Below are 27,942 nucleotides of genomic sequence, written 5' to 3'. Positions count from 1 at the left end.
TGCTCTAATTTTTGAACTGATATTTTCAATTCTAGTTCTATGGGATTGCATTAGAACTTAAAGGCCCAAAGATACCCTTAGTTTTATTCATGAGTGTTGTAAACGTGTGTACATACATAAAACTTTCTCTTCCACCATTTCTAAATATAAGACTTGATATTGTGTGGATGTTAGATAATTTAAGTGAAAGTGCTCCTCAGTTTCTGTAACTTGGGGAGGAAATATGGCCTTTTTAAGAGATTTTTTTTCTGCGTGAAACTATAGACTTGTCTTCCAATAATCCTTTATTTGACATCAGTTGTTTTCAGTCAGGTGTTTATTCTCTTCTGTTGAAAGTTTTCAATCATAGTTATTATAGAGAGATAAACTATTAGACTTTGTTACATTTGAGAATCTTGATCGCATTGCTTATAAAGAAGATGCACGTAACTATTTATCAGTCCTTAAGTGTAATTATTTATAAGTACAGGGTTGTTTCAAAATTTGGCCTAAGTTTTGGTAAATATGGTCTGAAGGATCGAAGCTAAATAGTTAAACTGGGAAATTAATGAAGCCTCAAAGTTGCTATTTTAGAATCCAAATTTGTTTGTTTGCTTCTGAATCAGCTAATGCGGAGTTCACCTGTGATCTAGACAGAAGTTGTAACAGTTCCATATGAAAAATTAAACACTTGGTACAAATTGCTTTTGAATGGCTCAGATTAATTGTTGATTTCTGTTTATGATTGATCAGATCAATAATTGATTTTAGACTAGGCTTGGCAAAACAAACCCATTAAGGGTGTACGGTGTGGTGATCGGTAAAGGGTGGCAAACCCCTTTACCGATCGGTAAACACCACCGCCAACATGTGTTTAATCACCAAAGTTTGCCAAATCGGTGGTGGCATGCCGAATCGGTAAGGGAGGAAGGAAAGAGATAGGGGGTGTGTGGGTGAGGTCCATTCCATCTCTCAACCAATCACACTTTTTCCTTTTTTTTAAAAAAAAAAAGTTTACCACTTTATCAAATGTCTAAACCATTGTCAACACTTTTCACCAAAGTTTAAACACTTTTCACTGATTGACATGGCGCGCTCTGATTGGCCGGTTTTTTAGTTTACCACTCCAAAGTGTTTAACCACTCCTAACTAAATTTTGGGTCAGGATGGGCATTTACTATAACAGTTTGGGTTGTCGGGGGCAGAAGTAAATTGTTGGTAGGTCTAAATGGGCCGAAGTAATTAAAACAGAAAATCAGGCTACAGAGCGGGTCAGGACGGACGATCTTTGCACAACCCTAATCGCCTGATTGCAATGATCTTCTTCACTCGCACAATAGCTAGTTCTTCTTCTTAATCAATGATTCCTTAAATCGAAGAGCCCTAATCCTGCTGGTTCTTCTTCTTCTTCTGCTGCTGCTGCTGCTGCTATTGTTGGTACTTGCTCCGACTAGTCGCACAACCCAAATCCCGCTTGTTCTTCTACTATTGTTGGTAAACCCTAAATCTTTTTGTTATCTGATTGATTATGATTTAACTTTGATTTGAAACCCTAATTTTTGTTAGTATTTTGTTAATTTGTCACGGTCTAGTTAAATTGGGATCACATAGAATAAATTTACGGTTGAAGGAATACCCATCAGCTTGCAAATCATGGTGAAGAAGATGAAGGAACTCTTTAAGCAATGTTGTATCTGTATATATTTTTTGTTACCTTTTTTTACTTTTAAAAGCTATGATTTTAAATTGATTTGTGTTACTATTTTGGTGCCCACTCTGATATTTGTTTTTATTATATATAACAATGATGATTCATAGATAAGTATTGTATATTGACTGTAGTAAAAGATTAAAGAGCAGATAAACCTTCTACCTTTATTCATGTATGATATAATTAAAACATATTGTATATTCAAACAACCATAATGCCTGTGTACCATGTACATTCTTACTGCAGCTCCCCAACAGGTGCTTCATTGAGCCATAGGAAATGAATAAAGTCATACAACTTCGCGCTTACACTAACTTGCCCAGCCAAAGACGACAAGTCATACTTTTTACATTTTTGTATGATTTAAGGTTTTTAGCATCGTTTATTGGCCCGAAAGTTTTATATTTTTTTAAGTTTTTTTTTAATATTTTTATAATTTTTTAAGTTTTTTTTCCCTTTTTTTATAATTTTATTTTTTTATATTTTATATATATATTTTTCATCTCATCCTTACCCGAACCCATCCTTACCCAAACTTATCCCAACCTTTTTTTTAATGTACCCACCGTGACCCATACCCATCCTAACCCAAACCCATCTTAGCCCATTACCCAAACCCACCCAACTTGCCCACTTTGCCACCCATAATTTTAGTTAAGTTATTTGCTCGAGTTTGTTTGTTTTCTGTTTATATTAATCAGATTAATAGTTGATTTTCTTGATATATTTTGATTTTTTGACATTCTTGGATTCTTTTGTTACCAGTAAAGAAGATTCTTGTGTGTGTGTGTGTGTGTGTCAATTGAGAACTAATTTCGGTCAAAGATATGTATTGTTTCCCTTCCTCTCATTTTTTATTCTGTATATAACCAACTATAACAATGAAATTTAGTTTCTTGACAAAAAAGGTGATCAATTTCAGTCTTTCTTTTCATGTAACTGGCACGTGTTATATTTTGTTGAATAGATGTTTGATAAAATTTCTGAATGAAATCTTTGTTTATGTATGAAGTCAAATGTTATCTTCTTCAACAATCTTGTGAACAGTTGGCTCTCTTTTACTGCGATTATCTTTTATATAATTCTGCATACAGTTTTTCCCCAGACATATACTTCTATATTATTATTATGATTATTATTATTATTATTATTATTATTATTATTATTATCCATAGTTGTTTGAAAACATTTTTTGTCTGAATTTTATTTGCTTTAGTTTAATTATTAGTTTATGTGAATCCTTTTTGAGTTTTGTGAAATCTTATTGAGTTGACGCTTTTCTTGATATCAAAGGGTTTGTTAGTTTGTAGTTTTACTAGTTAGTTTTATGTTCTATTTATCTGGTAAACGGGAAAGTTTAAGGGCTCTCATGTTTTTATTGATACCAGAAACTGAAGCACCATAAAGCCGTGCTGCAGAAGTAAAGCTATGTCGTTTACAAAGGGAGACTTGCTTACAAAAACAAGAAAGCTAGTACATGGTTTGGCCAAGGCCAAGCCCGTTTGGCTCAAAGCTATGGAAAAGTATGTACTCTTTTTTTCAAAACCTTTATAAAAGTTAGGTTTTAAGTCTTCAGCTTGTCAGTCGATTAATTCTCTGTGAATTAGGGGTGTTCAAAAAGCTCGCAGCTCGCTCGGAAAAAAGCTCAAAAAAAGCTTGGTTGTAAACAAGTCAGCTCGGCTCGTGAGCTCGCGAGCTGGCTCGAATTATGTATTTTATACAAATTAATTATTTTTTATTTTAAATGTATTAAAATAGTGGGAGGGGGTTGAAGTGTTAACATTTTAAGTTAGATTAATGAATAACATATAAAAATATGAGAAAATAAACAAAAACTATACATGTAATACTTTTAATATGCCGTTTGGTCTTTAAAATATTAGAAAAATAAAAATAATATATATAGATATATGTGTAATTTTTATTTTTATTTTTTGTTTTTTATGTGATCAATATTTGTAAAAAAACTAAAATAAATAGCGAGCCAACTCGATTTGGCTCGAGCTTGCTCGAACATGTTACGAGCCGAGCTCGTGCTCGAATTTTCAGCTCGATTAGATAAACGAGCCTAGCCGAGCTGCGTCGTTTAAGTTCGAGCCCAAACTCGACCTGGCTCGGCTCGATTACAGCCCTACTGTGAATACTCATTATCAGTAGATATTTTACTTCATTATAATCTTTAAATTTTTACCAACTTATTAAACTTCAATGTGAAATGAATTTTGTAGGTCCCCGCCTGCAGTATTTCCTCGGGCTGAAAAGAAAGTTGAGCGGATTTGCCTCCCTGAGGATGTTTATATCAATAAGTTCTATAAGAAGCATCCTGAATCGTTGCATGAAGATCCTATCAAGTACTTCTTCTCTCCCCATATTTATATCATTCTCTGGATCTTATGTAAAATACACTTAAATTTATGACAAGTACTGACACGTTTCTTTATACTATAGAATCTGTGATTTTGACCCGACCCCGTCACGCATTTTTGGTTGCCGGGTGCTAGAGTTGAAGGAGCAAGGTGTGGGTGAAGAGGAAGCTATAGATGTGGCAGATGTAAGTATCTATAAACTTTATCCTTTTTAAATCGAGTGTTTAATGGATGGGTTGTGTAAGCGGTAACTTTTCTATGTGAGTTGAAAAGGGTTGTCTTGTTGATTAGTCTCGAAATACTTTCTCTCAAGAAGTTAATGTTTTTTGTATATATCGACAACTATTTGTCTAATATCAGTGCAAAACTACTTTGTTTGAATGGATTTCGGAGGTTTAAACTTTAAAATACCACGTCTATGTTTACAGGCGGAGTACCGGCAACTTAAGAAAAGCAAAAAGAAGGCATACAAACGTCTGAAAGAAATAGCGCGAATAAGAGGAACAAAACCCCCGCAAAACCCATATCCAAGTGCTATAAAGGAGATACAAGCCGAAGAGAAGAAGTATGTTCACGACCGTTTCTTCAATCCAAGAATCTTGGAAATGGTTGACAGACTTAAGGAGCAGCATGATGCTGAGATGCAAGATAGAGGCAGAGCCTAGGCATGTAATCTCATATTTTGATCTCTCATATTCTTATGTTACTCCGTATTTTGATGCTTCAAAACACCGGCTCTACTTGTTTTTATTATAGATTAAGGTGGTTAAATTTTTCTGGGTTATTGTTAACTGTAATAAACGCGGACTTGACACCATGTGGTGTTTGGCATCTTTGTGTGTTATGCGGAATATGTGAAATCGCTTTCTTAACTGTTGTTTTGTTAATACTTTTGGTAAAGAAATATTAAGTGGGTTGTAATTCTCTCTCTTTAAATGATGGTGCGCTCTCTGGCATATATAATTTGGTCAAAAGGATTTGATACCTTTCTTGAAATACAACTTGTGGGGATGAAATAAACAATGAACCCATATTTCATGAAACTTGAAGATCAATGATGATGTGTACTTTGTGATTTTGTCGTTCACTCGTCCCATTTGAAATTACCACATTCGGTTTGGGAAGGGATTAGCTATCAGGGAAGCGATGTTAGCATTATTGTCGATTAGGGCATCTTGATTTTTCTTGTTGGTCGGGTTTGGGAAGAGATTAACTTCTTCGTTTTCCCCATTGCTATTGCATGGCTACGCCGCTTAATGTTTGATATTCTTGACTTCTGCATTTGGTTGTTCCCCAACAACACAAACCCTTGTTGAGTTTAAGAAAAGAAGTTAATTTAAACCAAATAATAAACAAACAAAAAAAGATTAGGTCAAATAAAAGCCCTAATTTTGGGATTTCTAAAACTATAAGGTTTTTAAAAGCTTAATAAGACGACCTGATTTAATCTAAAATAAGTTGCGGACATCAGCATTAAAATTTCTGCTTCATGACGCTTGACTTTCATCATTATTTGATAATTTTCTTTTTGTTTTGTAGGTGTGTGTGTTATTTTTATTTATTTATTTATTTATTTATTTATTTATTTATTTTAGAATGGCTTTAAACTTGATTAGAGTTCAAGAGATTGTGAAAACTTATACTAAGAAGATGCATGGGTTAGTATTCTATGTTAGGTTTTGGATTGACAATTTTAGAGTTCTTTAAGAGATTATGAAAACTTATACTAAGAAGATACATGAGTTAGTATTCTATGTTAGGTTTTGGATTGACAATTTATTTTTATTTGTATAAAGAAATCTTTATTTTGTAGAATATAAAGAAAGTCTTACGTCTTAGCCACTCAACTTGGGGTATTTTCATGGTTTTAGTCAACATTCAATCCTAACAAATAGTCTATTTTTGGTAATTGTTTGATTTAGATTCAAAAACCACATTATCTTTTCACCTTTTGGTATAAAGTGATTTATTATTTATAATGCTCTATAATTGAGGAAATATTCCTCTTTATAATTCATTAAAAAGCATATATTTCTTTCTATTGATTTTATATTTTATTTATGCAGTTACACATAAGATTAAGAGTTAATTACATAAATGGGTTCTGTGGTTTATACATAATTTCGTCTTTGGGTACTAACTTATTTTTTTAACAGGTTTAGGTTCTATGGTTTCAATTTTGTAACACCTTTGGGTACTAACACCAAAATTAGTTAATTAATGACTAAAATACCCTTGCATTTTTTTTAAGTTTATCAATGTAACACATTTGGGTACTAACACCTAATTTTATTTAAGTTTAAATCAATTTTACAAAATCTATTTATTTTTTTTATTTTCATCTTTTTATTATATCTCTTAATTAACATAAACTCTATTTATTTTTTTTATTTTCATCTTTTTATTATATCTCTTAATTAACATAAACTCTATTTATTTTTTTTATTTTCATATTTTTATTAAATTTCTTATTTAACATAAAATCTACTTGTTACAGAAGTATTTTTTAAATAAAATCTACTAGCTATATAGTTGTATGTAAATTAAATTTCTTACTAGTTTTAAATAATGTAAACCTTACTCGTTTTGAATTTTGGATATATATGATTGATAATTAATAATAATAATAATAATAATAATAATAATAATAATAATAATAATAATAATAATAATAATAAATATCTTTCATGTAAAAAAATTAAGCCATTTTTAACTCGTTTTTTGTTCATTTACATTTTACTATTTTAGAAAGATATTTAATTTACATAAAATCTACTAGTTGCACCAGTAAAATCTACTAGCTATATAGTTTTATGTAAATTAAAAAGCTATTTTACAAAAAAAAAAAAAAAACGAGTTAAAAAAAGGCTTAAATTTTTTTAGTTTTATCTAAAATACCTAGCTATATAGTTTTATCTAAAATACCTAGCTATATAGTTTTATGTAAATTAAATATCTTTCTAAAATAGTAAAATGTAAATGAACAAAAAAACGAGTTAAAAAAAGGCTTAAATTTTTTACATGAAAGATATTTATTATTATCAATCATTTCAATCCAAAATTGAAAACAAAATTTTAATTTACATAAACTATATAGCTAGTAGATTTTATTTAAAAAATCTATTTAAAAAAATACTGGTGTAACAAGCAGATTTTATGTTAAATAAGAAATTTAATAAAAATATGAAAATAAAAAAAATAAATAGAGTTTATGTTAATTAAGAGATATAATAAAATAATGAAAAAAAATAGATAGATTTTGTAAAATTGATTTAAACTTAAATAAAATTAGGTGTTAGTACCCAAATGTGTTACATTGATAAACTTAAAAAAATGCGAGGGTATTTTAGTCATTAATTAACTAATTTTGGTGTTAGTACCAAAAGGTGTTACAAAATTGAAACCACAGAACCTAAACCTGTTAAAAAAATAAGTTAGTACCCAAAGGCGAAATTATGTATAAACCACAGGACTCATTTGTGTAATTAACTCTAAGATTAATATACATTTAATTTAAGGGTTATTGGATTTTATCACCTCTAATTATTGGCTATTGGTCGCTGCCACCCCCAATTAATACTTTGACCCCCGTCAACCCCAACTTAACACTTAGTGTGACTTGTCACAACATCGTTAACTGATCACTAACTTTTGATCATGTTACTATACTTTTGGGGGTGTCATAAGGATCTTAGGACACATCAAAAGTATAGTAACATGATCAAAAGTTAGTGATCAGTTAACGACATGGTGACAGAACACATTAAGTGTTAAGTTGGGGGTGGCTGGCGTCAAAGTGATAGTTAGGGGGTGGTAGCAGCTAATAGCCAATAGTTAGGGGTGATAAAGTCCAATAACCTTTAATTTAAAGCCATTTGGAAAATCATGAAAATACTATTTTCTTTTTATTTACATCTATCTAATATAATTACAAAATTACTCATTTAACCATAAGATACTTGTCTAAGGCAACACGGTATGGGGGCTTAGAAGTGGTGTGGAGGCCCCTCCACGTCGGGCACACCGACCTTGGGTGGGTGGGGGGGGGGGGGCAGAGGTGGGGATGAGTTGGCGCGATTTCATTCGTTGTTTGTGGTTGGAGATTTGTTGATTGGTTAGTTTTATTTTTTTTAAACGTCTTCTTTCAAGCCTCTTCCATCCCATGCATTTTTAGGCTTGCCCCCTCTGCTGACGTGGCTGCCACATGTCATTTCATGCCCCTCCTTCAAACCACTCCACACCAACTCACCAAGGAGTCTAAGAATCATAAGTAAACTTCTACCTGAGTGTGTCAAAGTTTTATCATGTATGTATTACTTTGCATACATAAAAAGAAAAAAAAAATTAGGTTTAGCGAGTAAAAGTATACACACAAAAGATCATATATCTCATGCCTATGTGCGTGAAATTGTGTTGAAGTGACTATAAAGATACAAAGATACAAGTATACAATTGTTAAAACACTTGGTAAAACAATTATTTTCACATTTCTTTTAGAGTAAATTACAAGTTTTGTCCTTTTTGTTTGTACCAAATTACAGGCGGTGTCCTTTATCTTTAAATTTGACTAGTTTTGTCCTTAACGTTTCAAAATCTTACACATTATGTCCTTTAATCCTAACTCAGTCAAATTTTTTTTTGTTAAATAAGGGTATTCTTGTCATTTTACCTCCTTAGGGACTGTTGAGTAAATAATTTAATATTCAAGGGACTAATTTTGTAAGAAATAAAAAATAAATTATAAATATTAAAAACCTTGAATATTCTCTCCCTCTATCTCTGACTCTCTCTATCACACACCACCCACTACCACCACCTTCCACCACCACCTCCACCCCCACCACTGCCCTTCAGCCGCCGCCACACACCCCTGTATCAACCATCCAAAACCACAGTATTCACTCTCTATGTATAAACCATTATAAAACCTTAACAACATAAACAAACACCAATCAATACTTAATCTCCATGATGCTTTTGACTTCCGGCGAGTACATATGGTACACTAGGGCTTGCCGTTTGGCAACCTGCAGCTGATAATTGCCATCGGAGAAGGCGACGACAACAGAGCTAGGGTTTGTTAGGGTTTTTTTGTGGCAAAATGCGTCGATTGTACGGCGCTTTGTGTACTCTCTTATGTTGTAATCGGTGAATTGACGGGATAATCGAAGGAATGAGACGAAAAGTGAGAGGATTTGCTTCCGGGAGGGCGGTGGCGCCGCCGTGGCCATTTTGTTCAATGGTGGAAGGTGGCTGATCGGGTGTTTTGGATTTGTTTGTATATTTCAGATGCAGACATGGAAATTTCCATATGGTGAACAATGACTACACCCACTGGGAGATGTATGCCATTGGTGGAAGTGGAAACCTAGGCAACAGATACCTTGCCCCTAACAATCCCTTTGGTAAGTGGTGTGTGGCACCGGCTGGAGGGCAGTGGTGGGGGTGGAGGTGGTGGTGATGGTAGTGGGTGGTGTGTGATAGAGAGAGTGAGAGAGAGAGAGAATATTCAAGTTTTTAATATTTATAATTTATTTTTTATTTCTTACAAAATTAGTCCCTTGAATATCAAATTATTTACTCAACAGTCCCTAAGAAGGTAAAATGACAAGAATACCCTTATTTAACAAAAAAAATCTGACTGAGTTAGGGTTAAAGGACATAACGTGCAAGATTTTGAAACGTTAAGGACAAAACTAGTCAAATTTAAAGGTAAAGGACACCGCCTGCAATTTGGTACAAACATTAAGGACAAAAAACTTGTAATTTACTCTTTCTTTTATATAGAAACTCAAGTTGGCAAGCTAGTTTTAAAAGAAAAAAAAACGTAATTTAAAAAAAATATATAAAAGAATTATAGATTATTAACTCCATTTTAATTTTATGGTTTGTCTCTCTTTTATTTAACGTCTAACAAAGCCCAACCACATTGGTACATCCACAGCTAAAAGGTCACCTACGTCTGCGATCACAGACAACGCTGGTGACCCGACTCGTCATCAATTCCGTAGAAAACCCATCACTTGAATACCTACCAAGATAAAACCACTAACTTACGTATGACATTTTATCACAAACAAACTCCAATCAAATTAGCAACCTCCCCCAAAAAAACTCACCGGTCCATTAAATTTTCTAGATTACATCCAATAATAAATTAATATTCTTATTCTCCATAATAATGTCATTATTTAGATTTTGAAATTTAAAAAATTTTGGTCCTTGAAAATGGAACACAACAGCCTCTGAATTACGCAGAACACTCAGCCGGGATTCTCTCCTTTTTCTTCCCAACGCAAATCATTCGTCACCGATTTCCAATCGCAGGTAACTTGACAAATCACCCTCTTTCTTTAATTCGATCAAGTTTCAGTTTTTATCAAATCGGTTAACAATTTTTAGTTTGAATTTACTAACCCAGAGTTGGATTGTTGTGTAATCTCTTTAATCATAGGCATTGATTCCACTTTTAGTGTGTTTTTCTACAATCTTGCTAATCAATAAGTTAGAATAGTTGGGGGGCTCATTAAAATTTCTGGAATTTGTGAATTGTTATTGTTAATTTGTTATATGCTTTTAGATGTACAATTCTTGCTGTTTTAAAGTGGATATGGGTATGAGAGTAATAGATTTAGTGTTTGTGTTTGTTGTTGGATTTGTGTTTTATAAATAAAGTGTAAGCTTGATTGATATGATTGGATATTAATCTGTTGTAAAGAAAAAAGATTGTAAAAATATATAATTTAATTTGGGATAATGGTAACAAAGTAGGTTGTAGGTGAAAGAGTGTGGAATAAAGGGGATTTTGAACTTTATCTTTTAATCATGTTTCAAGAAAAAAAATGTATTTTTAGATTAAGTATAGAAATTTCTATCTGTAAATGTAACGACTTTGGTGTATTGCTTTGTACATTTCTTTTTCATCATGAATATCTTGAAATAATGTCGCTTGATATTAAGCGATTGTGTTTCCACCAGGTGTTGGGTGAATTTCTGCACACAAAATGTCTGCGATGGATGAGAGTTCTAAAGACGTTAATATTGTGAATAACGATCCAAAAGTTGAAGTAAACGATGAACCTTCTTCTGAAGAAGTCCAAATTCAAGTAGAAAAACCAGAGGATAATCCCATGCCCTCACCAGCCCAGGAGGTACAATTTCTCCGTTCCATGCATTTCGTTTTTTCGGATCAATTTTTTATATCTTAATTTACTTATCTGTCGATTGTCATCATTAGAAACGGATACCTATCTGTCGATTTTCTTCATTGTATGATCTCTTCAATAATTGTGTGCAGGAAGCAGTGATCAAGAAAAAGTATGGAGGATTACTACCAAGGAAAACCCCATTAATCTCAAAGGTAATATGACCAATTTCCATTACTTTTTTTTTCTCAATTTAGAGAAGACTTACGGGGTTGTAGTTCTGGTTACCAACACCACACCTTTCTTGCCTATGCAGGACCATGATCGTGCTTTCTTTGATTCTGCAGATTGGGCACTAGGAAAGGTATTAATGTAATTTCTTGAATCTTGATTTATTATATCGTTTTAATGCTTCATGCTATGGTTGTCTTTTGTGCAACACCTAATATTAGGGATCACAAAAGAGCAAAGGACCTCTAGAGGCACTGCGCCCAAAATTACAGGTACTTAGAAACACGAGTATATAGTTTCTTCTCATATTGGATTTATACTTGTATAAAATATAATGTATATGTGTGTGGGCCCTCGGGGGGCAAAAGTGAAAGTTCACTAATTTTAACGTTATTTTACTAATTTCGTGAAAATAACGAAAAAAACGGGGGACGGTTAATCATGCATCATGTGGTGGCATTGATAGCAAAGACTACGGGGTACATGCACTAATCGGCCTTTGTCCCAATTGTTGAGTGTTATGTGCCTTATGTCCAAGGCTTGATGCAAAACTACTATCGAGCCGGGGGTCTCACTGGAAGCAGCCTCTCTATTCCTATGGGGTAGAGGTAAGGTTGTCTATATCTTACCCTCCTCAGACCCTACCTTAGCCTTGCTATTGGTGGGATTTACTGAGTATGATGATGATGACTTGTATAAAATATAAGTACATGTGTATATATGGAAAGGGTCAATTTGGAATGTACTTGATTAACAAGACGCCAAACATAGAGAATTAGCTAAAAAGGATACGGGTCAAAAGTCGCCAAAATTGTAGTTAATTGATCATTTAGTCTTTTCCTTCACATAGGTTATATATAGCTAGCAGTACGGACCATTTCCTCATGTTTAGTACATTAAGAGTAAATTACAGTGGTTTACTAAAATTTGGGATTTGGTCCCTAGCTTTCCAAAATTACACGGATGGTCCTTGTGGTTTGCACTTTGTAACACACTAACACATTTAGTCCCCAACCAACAAATCGCAAGGTTTTAGCATGTCCAACAGTCCAAGTTAGGGACCAAATGCGTTACAAAGTGCAAACCACAGGGACCATCCGTGTACTTTTGGAAAAAGCTAGGAACTAAATGAGTTACAAAATGCAAACCACAGGGACCATCTGTGTACTTTTGGAAAGTTAGGGACCAAATCCAAAATTTTGGTAAACCACAAGGACCATCGGTGCACTTTACTCTTATATTACTCAGTCATTACTCACTTCTGTTTCACTTGATATTTTTCGACAGCCGACCCCACACCACCAAACTCGTTCAAGAAGATCCGCGTATGCCCCTGCAGATGAAGGCGAAGGTAGTACTTTCTACAATATTTTCCCCCAAAACCAAGAACACTCAACATGCGGTTTACTGTTAAAGATGAATCCTTTTTACTTTTTTTTTAATGTTTCTGAATGCTCTCCTAATGAGCTTACTTTTGGTTATGTTAGATGGTGGTAGCCCAAATCTTGCGGCTTCAGAGGATCAAGGGTCTGATGTAGACATGACAACCGAAGATAAATCTCATGACTCTGAAGATCATAGCCATCCATCCTCCGAACTGAGTGTTGTGTGACTTTTGTACCAATTGTTTCAGAATGAAGAACACATACATGACTGATGATACTATATCATTTTTGTATCTTGAGAGTCTTTGTCATCTTCAGAATGTTGTGTGTGGCCTCTTTTATATGATGGGCAGAATAAATTTCTTTTATGTCATTTGTTTACTTATACAGAACAAATAAATAGCTTAACTATGATTACAAAAACTTTACTACTATAAAATAATATGACATTATAACTAACTTGAATAAAATGATTTAGGAGTTCTTTTTATAATACCTTACTAAGAGCATTTGGCATCCATGGATCTTAGAGGAGGGAGTGAGATTGAATGAGGTGTATGGGTCGTAAACGGGATTGGATTAGAAACCGGACGAAGGTCAGGTGCGCTGGGTAGATGCCAGTTTGGGATGACTTGTCATTTTAGTTTTCTCTGTGGCACATGACATAGTGGTTAAGTGGTATGATCCTTGCCACAACAAAAATAGTATGAGTTCAAAAGTCATACAAATGTAAAGTTAAATGGTATTTAGGTGTCGTTGAAAAAAAAAAATAGTTAACAAGTAATCAAGGGATGACCAAACATTTATTTATTAAACAAGAAAAAAGAAATTCTTTTTTTAAGTTAACTGAAGGAAAAAGAACAAACATCTTATCTATCAATGTTTGGTTGGTAATCTGTTCTTTAAGGTTTGTGTTTATATAACTTCAACAGACCAAATATTTTTATAAAATAAAATAGTTATAAAATGTTTGTTGGTATATCTTCTCCAACTCAAATCACCTCCACACCCTTTTTTTCTAATATCAAAATCAAATTGAATTTGAACAATTCACACCAGTCAATACAAAACCTTGCAAAGTCACCATCATCATCATGTACAGGAGGAGGAAGCAACAACAACATTTGCTTATGTGGGAGAAGACCATTTCTAGCAACAATCTCCACTGCTCTCATCCCACTTCACCAATCCAACGCTTCAGATTCTTTTTCTGATGATCCCATCGTATGGTACCCTACCCACTTTAATTTATATTATTAATTTTGTTTGGTCAACTGGGGTTGGAGGCTTTTGTTTGTTTGATTGATAGAGTTGACTTTTAGGGCTCCAGAGAGAGTGATGAAGCTTATATTGATATAACTAATGTGCTAATTTAGATTTTGTTGATCATTTCATTAGTTAGCAGCAATGTAGATGCTTTCTGTATTATTTATAGTGAACAAGGGATTTAATGCTGCTGCTTTATGAAGGCTGTGCTGAACAGGGTTCACCCGCCAAGACCCGACTGGTATGAGGAGTTTTATGCTGTAGCTATGGATGCATCAATGAAATCTTATGAGGACGAGGTTAGTATAATCATGTTGTTTATGTAAGTTAGTTAAAGACTGCCAAAACGGGTGGGTCGGCTCATGTAACTTAGTAAGTACTGCTCAAATGGTTGTTTTAAGAAATTGAATCAAGTTGGTTCGGGTCAAAATGGTCCAGGGTTGAAACGGGCCGTTTTAGAGCGTCTGAATGGGTTCATCTGCTATATTTGTTTTTATTGCGACTAGTAGCTACAGTCGGCAGAGATGGTGGCGTGCAACGTTGCTGAAGATGGCGGCAATGTGGTGGTGGGTGGTGCTAGCTCATTTGGACTGGTTCTAAGTTACCAATTTTATAACAGTGGCCCAATTTGAGTAGACCCAAATTCAGCCATTTAGCAAACACAAATTACCCAAACTAACTTTTTTCTTGAAGAATGGGTCATTATTAATACACACAAATATTATACAAAACTTTGCTCTTTTTACTTGCTTTTGAGTAAATGACGGTTGTTATTTAATAAGATTGCAGGTTATAAGTCGGAGCTTTTTGCAAATTTAACAACAGGGAAGGCTGCAAAAATATTAGAGATTGGGATCGGAACAGGTCCTAATCTCAAATATTACAGCAATTTAGCTTCCGGTGCAAGTGTAGTTGGTGTAGACCCCAATAGAAAGATGGAAAAATACGCTCAAGCCGCAGCCCAAGCTTCTGGTTTGCCTCCAACAAAATTCCAGTTCATTCATGCCGTATGTCGTCCTCTTCATGATCTTCACTTATTTTAAAATAAATGATTTACTTCCATCCGCTTAATAAACTTGTATTACTACTTTATAATAAACGTGTGAAGTTTATGCAGGTTGCAGAAGCATTGCCTGTAAGCGATGCTTCCATGGATGCAGTCGTGGGTACGTTAGTGCTATGTTCTGTTAAGGATGTTAACAAGACTCTTCAGGGTACGTATGTTAGTTGTCGTCACATTATGATTCTTTCTAATCTGCATCAATATGATTGCGTGCAGAGGTCAAGAGGGTGCTTAAACCAGGTGGTATTTACATATTCGTGGAACATGTAGCTGCGGAAGGTACTAACTAAACTCAAATCTACTAACTTATGGTTTCAAAACTGCAAAAGTAATCGTTTATATTTTGTTAGAGCAGATGGTACATTTCTTAAAGTTATACAACGCGCTTTAGATCCACTGCAACAGGTGGTTGCGGATGGATGCCATCTTACAAGGGAAACCGGAGACAGTATATCTGCAGCAGGGTTCTCGAGTACTGACATAAAAAAAGTTTTCCTTTCTTCTGCATCACTCATTAATCCTCATGCCTATGGAATTGCTTATAAATAACAAAAGAATTATTACCTTTCATGTTCGAAATCGATTGTAATTTTGGCTTGTTGCTAGTAATGGAATACAAGTTGTGTCACTATTTGTATCTTTTCTATGTGCTCTGTGGTCACACCCATTGCCATGATGGTGATGATGTTTGAAGACATCTGATTAAAAAAAAAAAAAAAAAAAAACTTTGGAACAAAATGGAGACATCAAGCAAAAATTTGAAGACATTATAATTCATCTTTTGTGGTGTAAACAAGTTGAGTTGTTTGTAAGATGCTCAAGATTGGTTCACCAACAACTCGAACCGAGCCAAGCTTAAACAAGTCTGAACACGAGTCTATATTGGAGATCATTTAATAAATCGCCTCGAGCATGAGCATTTCATATGTCGGGCTTAATTATCTTACTAGTATATTAGTTTTCATTTATTTTTATATAATAATATATATTATCATACATATAAATAAACGAATCGAGCTTGAAAGTTATTCACAAGCTGAACACGAGCTTTATATATTAAGCTTGAAACGAGTTAAGCTCAAGCTTTACCAAAATTTAGCACGTTGAGATTTAGCTGGTGACGAATTTTGAGATGTGTAGCTATTATTCTTATGAATTGCGTTTTTATACCATAAACAAGTACAAATATGACAAAAATCGTATTATATACTAACATAAAGTTACACCTTTTTATATATTAATTTGGATTATTATTCTATTATAATAATTATAATATATACTTTTTAGTTACTTTTTGTGAGTCTACGATGAATATAATAGGGATGGCAAAGTTTGGGACGAGTTTTGGTACTCTCAACCTCAAACCCGGTTAGATAAGTTTTTCTAAAACGGTCTCAAAACATGTCGGGTTTCTAGCGGGTAAATACCCATCGGGTATCGGGTACACCTACGGGTTGGGTAAACCCGTTAATTTAAAAAAAATTACCCGTTGGGTATACGTATACCCAACCCAAAACCCATTGAGTAACTACTATTTTTGCATTTATCAAATATATCAAATAACTACAAATAAAATACCTATATGTCTGCTAATTAGTTGCATTCAGTATTATCATTATAGAAATATATCAAATAACTACAATGTATACGAAATAAAATACATATATGTATAAAAAACAGATGTATCATATATATACATATTTAAAAATATAAAAGAAATTATATCGGGTATACAATCGGGTAAACGGATGCACTTTAACGGCTAATTAGGTCGGGTAAACAGGTATATCACCAAATCCCAAATCTGCGAAAATATTAAAAACTAATCCCAAACCCGTCCCAAATATGTCGAGTTTTGGGTTTACCCATCGGGTTCAGGTTCGATTGCCATCCCTAATCCGATTCATTCGGCTTACCCATACCCAATAATTGGTGATGGTGATTTATTATCTAACGGTAAACTAAAAAACAAAGAGATAACGAGAGTAAAGTGTAATTTGTCTCCCTAAAGTTTGGTTCAGATTGTTGCCTGACTCCCTGTATTTTATTTTTTTGCCTGATGAGACCCTGACATGGGTATTTCATTGCCAAATGCCCCCAAACATTAGTCAAACGTCGAGCAAAAAATGAAATACAGGAGTCGGACGACGACAATCTGAACCAAACCTGAGGGAGACAAATTGCAATTTACCCAGAGAACAATATGTTTACAATTTTATTCGACTGGTTTTAATAACAAAAAGAGAGAACACAGTCGGTTCCATGTTTCAAACCAACCTGAATTGTTTAATTGGTAAATTGCCAAAAGCAAACCGTTGGAATCTCAAATAGGTTAAGACTTGTTTTAGTATGATAAGTTTGATTGGTTTTAATGGTTTATAAACACCTTGATAGTTTGTAATGGGAAAAAAAGTTTGTGAATAAAAATCGTATACACAAGCCGAGCCTGGTCTTGCCTAAGCTCAAGCTCGACTCGTTTAACTTTAAAAGGCTTTTGGTGATTTAATTTGGGAGAGATGACGCGACTTTAATGTTCGAGATATTGTAATGCAATGTTGTCGGTTTTTTTTTTGGACTCCCATTTCTTAATGTTTATTGTTCTATTTTGTGATCTAATAAAATAGCCGCTATTAAAAAGAATATTTGTATATACAATTTAGTTGTTTATATGATAACTACGATGTAAATAATAGACTTGTTTAGAATCGTAAGTCTAGCTGAACTCAACATGTAAAGTTCGGGCTCAAATTCATTTATCAAATACTCTCCAATATAAGTTTGACTCAAGAGTTATTTTCATGAATCGGTCTTGAACATTTCACAATTAGCTACCTCATTTAGACTATGTGTCATGGGTGCAAGAGGAACATTCGGGACACCTATGTGGAGGTGAGGGGTGGCGTGTAATGCCACACCCCTCCCCGCTTCCCTTGAATTTTCTAGGTGAAGGTGACCCTGGCTCCACTCATCACGCACTCATACAAAGGATTCAAAGTGTTGCGGGGAAGTTCTACGTGAAGCAGATGAGAGGGAACACCATCTCTCTTCCTGTGAGAGGTGAAGAGAGAAGTTGTAATCGGTACCGTAACCATAACACATAGCCTTGTATCAATAATAAATAAATAAAAAGTTATTGCTTTATTATCACTTAGAAAAGAATTAATCTTGATAGATTAAGATGTACATTTTGAAAAGGGAAAAAAAAAGAAAGAAAAAGAAAAGAAAAGAAAAGAAAGCATGAAAGTTGAAGAAAGTAAAGGCAAAAAGAAAAAAACAAAAAGAAGAAAGAAAACTGAAGAAGCAAAGCATGAAGCCAAATTTAGGGACAATGGTGCACTCTCCGTTTTATTAGGGTTTCTTTTTCCCCAAACACAACGCCACCAGATTTCCACCTTCTTCCCCAATATCCTGTAACAATACTCTCTCTCTCTCTCTCTCTACTTGTCTTATGCTGTTTCTTCATTCATTTTCTTAGGGTTTTCAATACTGTTCTTCAATCTTTGTTTCTGTTTAATGACTTCATTATGTTGTTTATACTGTTGCCCTTTTTGTTGATTTTTTTTTTACAAAGTTTTGTCTTCTTTTTTCTGGGAATTTTGTTGTACAAGATGCTGCTTACTTTCAGTTGAATTATAGAGATGTAACATTGATGTTATTATTAGACCATGTATGGCCTACTTTTTTTGCTTAAGAAAATAGAATAAAAATAATTACTTTCATGGTCAAAGTTTTCATCTTTGAATAGAAATGAATTCAATTTTTGTCTCTATGGGGATTGTTTAGTTTGATTCTTGGGTTTGACTTTATTGAATCATCAAGTATTTTTCTTCTTTTGGGTTGTTCATGTGTTGTTGAAAATTCCAAAGATTAATGTGGCTAAGTTACTCTATTTTTATTAATTTCAGGGCTTCTATTGTGAGTTCAAACATATTGCATAATTCTTTCTATATAAATAATAGTGTTGTTACAAAAGATAGCTAAAACGGGGTCGCTCTGTTGTGTGGCCGCAAGGCCACATGGGTCCAATGCGGTTAGCCAGGACTGGTCCATGGGTCCACACGAACCCTACTGGAGGACCAACACCAGCTTCTCACCACCCCCACCAAGATGGGATTTTCGGTTCCAAAATGAAGGCCAGTCGTTTGGTTCTCAAGAGGGAAGTCGGTTATATGGTTCGTCAACATCTTCAAACAGTAGAGGAAGTAGGAACTGGTTTAGGGGAAATTATTTACCCAATCATCGGCATTCGACTTCTGATGGATTTGGGGCGTTTTTTAGTAGTCCGTCTGAATTATCGCCAGCTCAGCAGTGGACTCCTCCTACTGTGCAAGAAATCAGCCTAGATGAATATGCTAATTCGTCAAAAAGAGGTAATGTTAATACTCGATTAGCTTTTGTTATGGTGTTTTCGATATTTATGTTACATCGTAGTATTATTGACACTTCATCATTCATCTATATTAATAATGGAGAGAAGAGTGTTGAATAGTGGGTAAACCCGACCCATTTTAACTGCTTATAATTGGATGAATCTAGATGTTATTATCTATGCAGTTAATATCGGTGATATACCGGTTATATCGGTCCCCTAGTGAAATATCAGTGTCAAATATCGGTCAAAATGTTGGTCTGATATTGTCGGCGATATAACCCACCGATATTTGACCGATATCACTGAATTATTAGTGTTAAGTGGCTATATATATAATCCCACCGATATCTCACCGAGATAACCTATATCTCAAATATCGGGCCTTGCCAGATATCCGATATTATAGGTTATTATCTTTATCTGATCTTGTGTCTATATTGTGTTGTCATATTTTATATACAGTTCAATTGCTATTGCTAATAAGTAGTTAATCAGGTAACAATATTAAATAGTAGCAGCCATGCTAATAAATTTGTTTTGATGAGATCTGTTGATGATTGAAATTAATTAGTATTTTTATAATTGATGTATGAAACTCTTTGTAGCGTTGACTGTTCATAAGATGTGACCATAATTCTTAACGTTTATTCTGCAATTCATTTTCACAGTTTTGGGGCCGCTATCCTTTTCGCCAACTTCTGAGGTATTTTTTTATATCCACAACTCGTGTATCATTTTTTTTTTATATCGAGCATGTATCATTTGATTATACGTTAAAAATATTTGTAGGGACTTTCGGCTCCCCATTACGGCAGAGCTTCGGTTTCTTCAAATTCAGACAGCAGCGATTACGAACCAATAGCAAAATCACAATCTAATTTCACTACTCGCGGTTGCTTCATGTCGAAACCCGTTCACCCGTTAGCCTTTCCAAACAATCCAAGATTTCAGGACCCCGATGACAACAACAACCTTCATTCTGAATACGACTTTTCAGATGTTTCCGAACCCGATTCCCTCAACAGATCCAACGCTCACAAATGCAACCTGTGTGAGCGATTTCTATCTCAACGATCACCTTGGAGTTCCCGTCAAATTATTAGAAGCGGAGATATGCCGGTCACAGGCGTTCTTTCTTGCCGTCATGTCTTCCACGCTGAATGTTTGGACCAAACAACACCAAAAACACAAAACGGGGACCCACCATGTCCCGTCTGTGCTAAATCCGAAACTAAATACTCTCCAGAACAACGGGTTTCATCAAAGTTGAAAAGCGGGTTCCCACGGGTCAGACCGTTTCGTGAGGATGGACCGTCTAGACCGTGGGGCTGTGTTCAGGCCGGAAATTGTGTTGAAGGGGCGCTGAGTGCACAACCATCACATAACACTATGCTGTTACTTAACCGTAATCGGGTCAAAAAGAGTCCGTCTTTGAAGAAAAGTGGCGTGGGTTCACCACAATCAGGTGGCGGTGAGGGGGTCGGGTGCTCTAAGTCAGCGTCAAGTTCGAGAAAGAAGTTATAAACTGGTGAGTGATGTGTATGTATATAACTGCAAGCACAAAATTTGGTTGTTTGAAGTTGGTGGTTTTGTTAACTTGATAGCTAGAGCCCCAAATTGCTAATAGTGGGTGCAATTTTCCTCTTTCTATAATGATATGTAAAATGTATCAAATCTAATTGCTGACTTTTGGAAGTCAATGTGCTGTAGTTGTGCTTGAAATATTACAAATCATTTAGTTTTCAATTTCAGGAAAACTTCATAGAGAAGTAACCAAGTTTATCTAGTGTTACACTCAAACCAATTCTCTTTTTCAAACTTAAAACTAAAAAATACATTTTTTTTTTAATTTTAATTATACAAATGACTATTTTTTAGACTTAAAGAATAAAATAAATGACTTTTTTTTTACTTTTGAAGAAAAAAATGAGTATTTTTTTATATTTCAAAAATTAAAACCATTTTGTAAAATTTTAAATTAAAAAATCAAGTGTAAATTTATATAATCAACATAAGTGTTACAAATTATAAACAAAAGTAACCTTTCATGTTATCAAGTGGTATCGTATTAACATGACAATTGCGTAACAAATAAAAGACAAAAGTCTTGGTGATTTAGTGAACCAGGTAGAACCTGTATTGCTGTTAAAAAAGTTAGAAAATTGTTTATTATTATGTGACGTTACCCGTAAATAGGGGTGTTCATCGGGTTTTTTCTTCGGATTTTGGGTTTTTCGGGTTTTCGTCTGGGAAAAATTGACCCAATAACCGACCCATTTAAAGTTTGGGTTAGTCGGTTTTGGGTTATTTGGGTTCGGGTTAGTTCGGTTTTCAGGTTTACATGTAAAATGAAAAATTTATGTTTTTTTTTACAAGATATCATCAAAATTCATATTGCTACTTTAAAAATATCATCAAAACTGAAACATTATTTGACAATATGCTATTATAATATTTAAAAGTCACAAAACTTAATGTTTCATATATTAAAGACTCCAAACCAAAACACTTCTATAAGAAAAAAACAATAAATGTTCAGGTTTTTTTCGGGTCGGGTTGTTCGGGTTTTTGGTAGGGAAAAAGTGACCCGATAACTGAACCATTTAAAGTTCGGGTTGGTCGGGTTCAGGTTTTTCGGATATTCGCTAATTCAGGTTCGGGTGGCTTTGAATTCGGGTCGGGTTTCGGGTTTTGGATAAAAGTGAACAGCCCTACCCGTAAATCTTAATACTAATTAACATCATCCTAAACCACATATAATTTTTTGAAGAGTTAAAAAGTAACAACCAACCAGAACGAAAAGGACGAAAAATGCCAATCTCATAATTTAAAGCCACAGTTATCAAACCCAAATAAACCACACTGCGGCAACAACCGTTGATTCAAATTTACAGTTACCACAACAATCCACATTAAAAAAAAAACCATACACCAACATTCACATTCACACTCACACAACTTTCCAATCCAAAAAACATGGAACAACCTGATGAATACGGTGTCCGGGTCTACACCCCCTCCCCACAGCCCAACTTCACCCGGGTCCCAACCCCGCCCCCACCGCCCCCGCTAGACCCCTCCGCCCCTAGCGGTGCTGCCCGAAGAAGGCGCGCGATGGCCAACGGCTTCCAAAAAACACTCTCAAAAACCTCAATGCTAGTAAACTTCCTCCCGAGCGGCACACTTCTAACGTTCGAGATGGTCCTTCCCTCGGTCTATGGCAAAGGCGAATGCACCGGGGTCACAACCCTCATGATCAATGTCCTACTAATGATTTGCACAATGTCTTGTTTTTTCTTCCATTTTACGGATAGTTTTCGTGGGGCGGATGGAAAGATTTATTACGGGTTTGCCACCCCGTGGGGCCTAAAAGTGTTTAAGACGGCCCCACCGGGTGTTGAAGTGCCGAAAGACGAGAGGTTTAAACTTGGGTTCTCGGACTTTGTGCACGCGATGATGTCGTCGATGGTTTTTCTAGCGATTGCGTTTTCGGACCATCGGGTTACGAATTGTTTGTTTCCTAGGCACACGGAGGAGATGGATGAAGTTATGCAAAGTTTTCCGTTGATGGTTGGGATTGTGTGTAGTGGTTTGTTTTTAGTGTTTCCGAATACCCGATACGGGATTGGATGTTTGTCGGCTTGATTTGTTTTCATCGTTTGTTGTTGTTTATGTGTTGTAGTTTGATCATGAATGTAACAGCTTTTAATGTAATGTTCAAACGCTAGTTCTGATGTTTAAAAGTTAGGTATGAATTTTTATAACATATTGGTTTATGATACAAATGATTTGTGGGGTGTATAAAAAACAAACATGATGTTCAAAAAACAGAATCAAGTTTTGAGTACATAAAAACCCAACAAACATGTTGATACATAAAGATGAAAGGGTAAAATATTATTTGTAAACTGTAATGAATGTTTTTTTTTTTATATTTGATATAGTATTTATAAAAAAACTAATAAGAAGACGACCAAAATCGTCCATAAGGTTTGGATAGATTTGTTTGTTCCATCAATTTTTTTTTTTTTGTATTTTGGTTAGGTTTGTAATTTGTTGTCATTATCATCCAATTCGCTAACACGGTTTTTTTCTATTAAGGTGAGGGGCTTTTTTTCGTTATTACTTTTTTTTTAACAGCAAATTTGGTGTAATTAATCTAAATAAATATAATTATTAATATTTTTTATATGATAATAACAAAAAGATCAATTTGACTATCAAGCAACAGGTATATAACTAACGGAATGGGATCAAATACAAACACTTAAGTTTGTAAGAACCGTAAGAACCAACAAATAATTGACAAGTGTCTATCAATAAAAAATTAGTTTAAGGGTAATTTAGACCTTTTGACCATATTTATTTAAAACTAATTAAAAATAATTACAAAAAATATAATCAGCACAACACTATATAATTAGCATAACATGCTTAATCGTTCTTCATTATCAGTACATCATCCTCAATCGTTCTCCATTATCAACATAAACGACATCAGCACAACAACCTCAATTGTTCTCTCTACTTTTGGTGTTTGGTTGTATTATTTTGTAATTAACACATAATCAGCACGTTATCAGCACAATTATAAAACACCTTTTGCTAACTTTTTTAAAAATCACTTTTATAAATACAAAAAAGTATAGCAATATGGTACTCATATTAAAGATAAAAAAATACTTGATTTTATGATATATTTTTTTTAAAAAAATAATGAAGTATATAAAAGTTATTTTAGTTTAAAAACCTTAGTGGAATTTGTATTTAATGGAAAATGGTCAAATGACTAGCAATTTTACAAAATTACCCCTAATTTTTTAGTAGTAACTTTTAATTATAAGGGTTTTTTTATAATCAATATCAACCCTTGATTTAAATTATCAATGGTTCAGATTTGTTCTTACGGTTCTTATAATTAACAATGTTTGTACAGGATCTCAACCAACAGTTAACAAGCTCAAATTGAGTAACATGACTACTTCCAAACAACATGACCTACCCAACTTTTTGCCATCTCTTACAGGTACAAAAATTGATGCCAAAGAACGCCAGTATATATAATTATAACATAAATCATGCCAATAAGACGGAAAATAAATAAAAACAAAATTGTTTCAAAGGTAAAGATACAGACACCATTATCAAGCAGAAGCATCATCATTCTGCTTCTGTTTCTTTTCAGCATGCTTCTTGTCTTCGCCTTTAGCCTTTGCTTCGCGACGCTCCCTTTTCACTCCCTTTGGTGTAAACGGTAAAGATGCACTTCCAACCTACAATGCAAAACACAATATGTCAATTAACTGAGCATACCAACATGGTTCCAGTCAGGGGTAAAATGGTCATTTAATGTCACTCGTGTGTTCATTCCAAGGACCTAACACGCACAAACAATAAACTTTCATAGTTTCATTTAATGTGTAATGTCAACAGACCTCTACATTTTATCACTATAACATCTAAAACAAACAGTTTTAGTCATAGGGGTAAAATGGTCATTAAATGTCACTAGCGTGTTCATTCTAAGTTCCTAACACACGTAAAAAATAAATTTTCATTTACTGTTTTCACTCACCTGTTGATCTGGAACGTAAATCTTCCCGATTTTCCCTGCAATTGCATCTTTGCTGACATTTTTCTCCTGAAAGTATTACAAGTAAAGAAACATAAACAATAGTTGCAAAGTACAAGCATCCAAATGAATTGCCATGCTAATAAAAACAATAAATAATTTAAATCAACCTTCTTCTTAATTAACTCATGAGGAATTTTATGAGCTTCTTTCTTTAGGCCTTCGTCAGGAAGCCGGTGTCTTCTAACTACCAAATCCATTGATGGGCCCACCTCAACCAACTCCACACGCGGAACAACTGTGCCAGATTTTTTAAGCCTCAAAGCACAATGTGTGAACAACACTTTGTTAGACGACACGGCTGTACAAACATACACGCGATCTAATCCAGCAAGATTTAAATTACTCACAACCTGTCCTCTGAACAGATCAAGCAAAACCTCCTTTAGGTGTTTCAGTTCTTCGACATTCTCGAATCCTTCTCCGATAAAAGCAAAAAAAGGTTTTGATCCGATTAACGGAGCTATTTTCTTATCGTATGAGCATGATGACATGCTTTTGAAATTTTCAACTCCGACCTCCACGAGGTCGTAAATGTGGTGATCATATGTTCGCCCTATCACAAGATTGTCAGGCCGTTTCTTTGAGTGTGAACCATACTGCAAGGTGCAGAAAATGTAATCTTGTTAGTTTTTAATCAAAAAATATTATATTGAATGGTTATTAAAAAAAACATACGGAACTTATGATGAAAACAGCATTTAACTTACCACAAACAAGCTGCAATCAGTTTTGAGTGAATAAAACTCTAGTGAAGTTTCACCTCCACTCTCAAACGGTCTGATGTTATCATTTCTACGGCTATATTTCACGGCATTATCCTTCTTAAGATGATAGATTTCTGTCAAAACAGCATTCAAGGTGTTGCTGGTCTTTGTCCCATGCAATATGAGTGTCTTTTTCCCAAGTTCCACCTGCAAAAATGCACGAATACACATGAGCTTTCATTACAAAGCAGCAAGATTAAACTTCATGACAAACTATCGAACTTTTTTTTTGAAAAAAAAATAATAATAACAGTAATATAAATAATAACAAAATTCTTTAAAAAATACCAGTTTTGGGGCACGCTTCTCAAGCTCCCGCTTGGCTCTCATTGATTTAGGGGTTTTTATACACAACATGATGTAGCTGCAACAAGGTAAAACATGTGAAATACTGTAAACAACATGATACTTTGTACTTGTTACCTGTAAATTTGAGCAGAACTATAACATTCTTTTTGGAGAAAAATAACATTTATTTTCATCATGATACCAAACTAGCCATATATTTTAGAAGCCAGTTTTTAAAACCAAACCCCATTTATCTAATAATCCTACTGCAATCTAAACATACTTGCAGCTCTCTATATTGTGCTTCTCTCAACCACTCAAAAGTGCTACAAATGTCATAGTGGTAAAGTGAAGCTGCACCTCAGCCAAAAAGCTAGGGCCTCAAGACGTTCAAGTCCCACATGTTTGGTAGAGAGGAAATTGGGATCCAGTAGCCAACTTCCAGCCATGATAAAAAAAAATTATATAAGGCTGGAATCAACCCAAATTGCCTAAACTGGCCTGAAGCATGTCTAAAACCCTTAAAAAATGGTACTTTATAGTTTATACTATGCGCGTCTAGCTTAAAAAAGCCCTCCTAAAAACATACTACCACACACATAATCCTCAAAATTGCCTAAACTATCTGCTGTGTTTAATTTGGTTATGTGATCGATCAAAAGCGAAATGTTTCCTTTTCATCTTTACTACATCTGATCATCAAATGCTATTACCATATCAGAATCAATCTGACTATCAAATCAACAACATGAAAACACAATAATCAAAACATACTACCACACACATAATCCCCAAAAATAACACTACTTTGAGCTTAATCTTTGGAACTAGCTATTCAGCATCAAATCATACACACTTTTCAACAATTATTAAACCTAAATAAATGAGAAGAGAACAATTTCAGGTAATGAAGTAGATAACTGAAAGTGATGATGCATACCGAATGAGTGATGATGACGTGTAGGTTTCCGGTGAGACCTTGAAGAAAGAAGAAGAAGAAAGAGCGGTTGGTTGTGTTTGGGAAGCAAAACCCTAACTGAGGACAGGGGTTAAGATTTTGGGTTTATATTAGTGGGGTTTTTTCTTGTTTGGGCTTCAAATGATTTGGGCCACAATAAAAACAAAAATAAGTATATTTTTGCTTGAAACTAAAATCACAAGGCTTTATGTCTACATGATACGAATACGAACAAATCATGAAGAATAACAAAAATCATGAAGAATAACATTACGGGTATGTTTGGCAAAAGTAGCTAGTGGTTGGAAGTTGGTAGCTGGTGGTTGTAAGCTGGTAGCTAGTAGCTGTAGCTTTTTAGATATATTTGGTGTTTGGCAGAGTACCTGAAGCTTTTAATAAAATGTATAAAATGATCAAAATGGACATAACTAAAAATTTAAGAAGTTTGTGAATTAAAAAGTTCATTATCGTTAAAGGTCAAAATAGTCATTTTTTCCCTAAAAGCTTGTAGCCCCCTTCTAAACGTTACTAGTAGGAGCGTTCAACCAAAAGCTTCAAGTTGCTAACCTAAAAACTTCAAGCTCCTTCAACCAAACAAGGCTTTTTATTAAGTAAGAGATTTTTCTTAAAAGCTTAAAGCTATAAGCTCCTAAAAGCTCCATGCCGAACATACCCTACGCCATATATATAATAGAAGAATACGAAATAAACAAAAATAACTAGTTCTATACCCGTCCGTCCGGTGGACGGGTATATTAATGGTATAAACCAAAATTTTG

The 27,942-nt window shown here is 34.3% G+C and overlaps 6 protein-coding genes across 20 annotated transcripts; 5 read left to right on the top strand and 1 right to left on the bottom strand.

The window, feature by feature from the left end:
• Positions 1–1,200: 1,200 nt before the first annotated feature.
• LOC110921050 lies at positions 1,201–4,977 on the top strand. Its single transcript, XM_022165315.2, has 5 exons — positions 1,201–1,473; positions 3,079–3,213; positions 3,919–4,041; positions 4,139–4,241; positions 4,485–4,977. Exons 2-5 carry the CDS (start codon positions 3,119–3,121, stop codon positions 4,719–4,721), a joined length of 558 nt encoding a protein of 185 aa, XP_022021007.1. The 5' UTR covers positions 1,201–1,473; positions 3,079–3,118; the 3' UTR covers positions 4,722–4,977.
• A 5,250-nt stretch (positions 4,978–10,227) lies between these two features.
• Positions 10,228–13,190, top strand: LOC110922089. 2 transcript variants are annotated; one of them, XM_022166416.2, is made up of 7 exons: positions 10,228–10,383; positions 11,035–11,207; positions 11,354–11,416; positions 11,518–11,565; positions 11,654–11,704; positions 12,720–12,783; positions 12,920–13,190. In XM_022166416.2, the coding sequence occupies exons 2-7, from the start codon at positions 11,061–11,063 to the stop codon at positions 13,042–13,044; spliced, it is 498 nt and encodes a 165-aa protein (XP_022022108.1). In that variant the 5' UTR covers positions 10,228–10,383; positions 11,035–11,060; the 3' UTR covers positions 13,045–13,190. The 2 variants fall into 2 exon arrangements, with proteins under 2 accessions (XP_022022108.1, XP_022022109.1); XM_022166417.2 differs by having other exon boundaries at positions 10,247–10,383; positions 11,017–11,207.
• Positions 13,191–13,760: 570 nt separating this feature from the next.
• LOC110922194 (methyltransferase-like protein 7A) lies at positions 13,761–15,777 on the top strand. 14 transcript variants are annotated; one of them, XM_022166505.2, is made up of 6 exons: positions 13,761–14,041; positions 14,287–14,382; positions 14,866–15,090; positions 15,201–15,249; positions 15,363–15,425; positions 15,502–15,777. In XM_022166505.2, exons 1-6 carry the CDS (start codon positions 13,784–13,786, stop codon positions 15,693–15,695), a joined length of 885 nt encoding a protein of 294 aa, XP_022022197.1. In that variant the 5' UTR covers positions 13,761–13,783; the 3' UTR covers positions 15,696–15,777. The 14 variants fall into 14 exon arrangements, with proteins under 14 accessions (XP_022022197.1, XP_035842864.1, XP_022022196.1 ...); XM_035986971.1 differs by having other exon boundaries at positions 15,497–15,777; XM_022166504.2 differs by having other exon boundaries at positions 15,192–15,249.
• Positions 15,778–18,400: 2,623 nt separating this feature from the next.
• LOC110921017 lies at positions 18,401–21,264 on the top strand. Its single transcript, XM_022165278.2, has 4 exons — positions 18,401–18,556; positions 19,052–19,516; positions 20,187–20,221; positions 20,308–21,264. Exons 2-4 carry the CDS (start codon positions 19,195–19,197, stop codon positions 21,040–21,042), a joined length of 1,092 nt encoding a protein of 363 aa, XP_022020970.1. The 5' UTR covers positions 18,401–18,556; positions 19,052–19,194; the 3' UTR covers positions 21,043–21,264.
• Positions 21,265–22,428: 1,164 nt separating this feature from the next.
• Positions 22,429–23,265, top strand: LOC110922375 (protein DMP9). The gene has a single exon (XM_022166692.2). It carries the CDS (start codon positions 22,495–22,497, stop codon positions 23,161–23,163), a length of 669 nt encoding a protein of 222 aa, XP_022022384.1. The 5' UTR covers positions 22,429–22,494; the 3' UTR covers positions 23,164–23,265.
• A 1,280-nt stretch (positions 23,266–24,545) lies between these two features.
• Positions 24,546–27,244, bottom strand: LOC110921201 (ribosome production factor 2 homolog). Its single transcript, XM_022165490.2, has 6 exons — positions 27,146–27,244; positions 26,206–26,281; positions 25,861–26,064; positions 25,261–25,749; positions 25,094–25,159; positions 24,546–24,791 (listed from the first exon to the last, which is right to left on the bottom strand). Exons 2-6 carry the CDS (start codon positions 26,272–26,274, stop codon positions 24,663–24,665), a joined length of 957 nt encoding a protein of 318 aa, XP_022021182.1. The 5' UTR covers positions 26,275–26,281; positions 27,146–27,244; the 3' UTR covers positions 24,546–24,662.
• Between the last annotated feature and the right edge of the window lie 698 nt (positions 27,245–27,942).

The sequence above is a fragment of the Helianthus annuus genome, chromosome 17, assembly GCF_002127325.2.
Source record: "Helianthus annuus cultivar XRQ/B chromosome 17, HanXRQr2.0-SUNRISE, whole genome shotgun sequence".
In the NCBI taxonomy this organism is placed as follows: Eukaryota; Viridiplantae; Streptophyta; class Magnoliopsida; order Asterales; family Asteraceae; genus Helianthus; species Helianthus annuus.
This window is presented reverse-complemented; position numbering and strand designations above follow the sequence as displayed.

Excerpts from the sequence above, each read along its gene's own strand:
- LOC110922089 (XM_022166416.2), top strand. The coding sequence starts at position 11,061 with ATGTCTGCGATGGATGAGAGTTCTAAAGACGTTAATATTGTGAATAAC. Across the intron at positions 11,566-11,653 it reads CAGATTGGGCACTAGGAAAG|GGATCACAAAAGAGCAAAGG; the intron begins GTATTAATGTAA and ends ACCTAATATTAG. Across the intron at positions 12,784-12,919 it reads CCCTGCAGATGAAGGCGAAG|ATGGTGGTAGCCCAAATCTT; the intron begins GTAGTACTTTCT and ends TGGTTATGTTAG.
- LOC110922375 (XM_022166692.2), top strand. The coding sequence starts at position 22,495 with ATGGAACAACCTGATGAATACGGTGTCCGGGTCTACACCCCCTCCCCA.
- LOC110921050 (XM_022165315.2), top strand. The coding sequence starts at position 3,119 with ATGTCGTTTACAAAGGGAGACTTGCTTACAAAAACAAGAAAGCTAGTA. Across the intron at positions 4,042-4,138 it reads TTGCATGAAGATCCTATCAA|AATCTGTGATTTTGACCCGA; the intron begins GTACTTCTTCTC and ends TTTATACTATAG. Across the intron at positions 4,242-4,484 it reads AAGCTATAGATGTGGCAGAT|GCGGAGTACCGGCAACTTAA; the intron begins GTAAGTATCTAT and ends CTATGTTTACAG.
- LOC110922194 (XM_022166502.2), top strand. The coding sequence starts at position 13,784 with ATGTTTGTTGGTATATCTTCTCCAACTCAAATCACCTCCACACCCTTT. Across the intron at positions 15,091-15,191 it reads AATTCCAGTTCATTCATGCC|TTTATGCAGGTTGCAGAAGC; the intron begins GTATGTCGTCCT and ends AAACGTGTGAAG. Across the intron at positions 15,298-15,362 it reads TGTTAACAAGACTCTTCAGG|AGGTCAAGAGGGTGCTTAAA; the intron begins GTACGTATGTTA and ends GATTGCGTGCAG.
- LOC110921201 (XM_022165490.2), bottom strand. The coding sequence starts at position 26,274 with ATGTTGTGTATAAAAACCCCTAAATCAATGAGAGCCAAGCGGGAGCTT. Across the intron at positions 26,065-26,205 it reads AGAAGCGTGCCCCAAAACTG|GTGGAACTTGGGAAAAAGAC; the intron begins GTATTTTTTAAA and ends GCATTTTTGCAG. Across the intron at positions 25,750-25,860 it reads CTGATTGCAGCTTGTTTGTG|TATGGTTCACACTCAAAGAA; the intron begins GTAAGTTAAATG and ends TGCACCTTGCAG.
- LOC110921017 (XM_022165278.2), top strand. The coding sequence starts at position 19,195 with ATGGGTCCACACGAACCCTACTGGAGGACCAACACCAGCTTCTCACCA. Across the intron at positions 19,517-20,186 it reads TGCTAATTCGTCAAAAAGAG|TTTTGGGGCCGCTATCCTTT; the intron begins GTAATGTTAATA and ends TCATTTTCACAG. Across the intron at positions 20,222-20,307 it reads CCTTTTCGCCAACTTCTGAG|GGACTTTCGGCTCCCCATTA; the intron begins GTATTTTTTTAT and ends AAATATTTGTAG.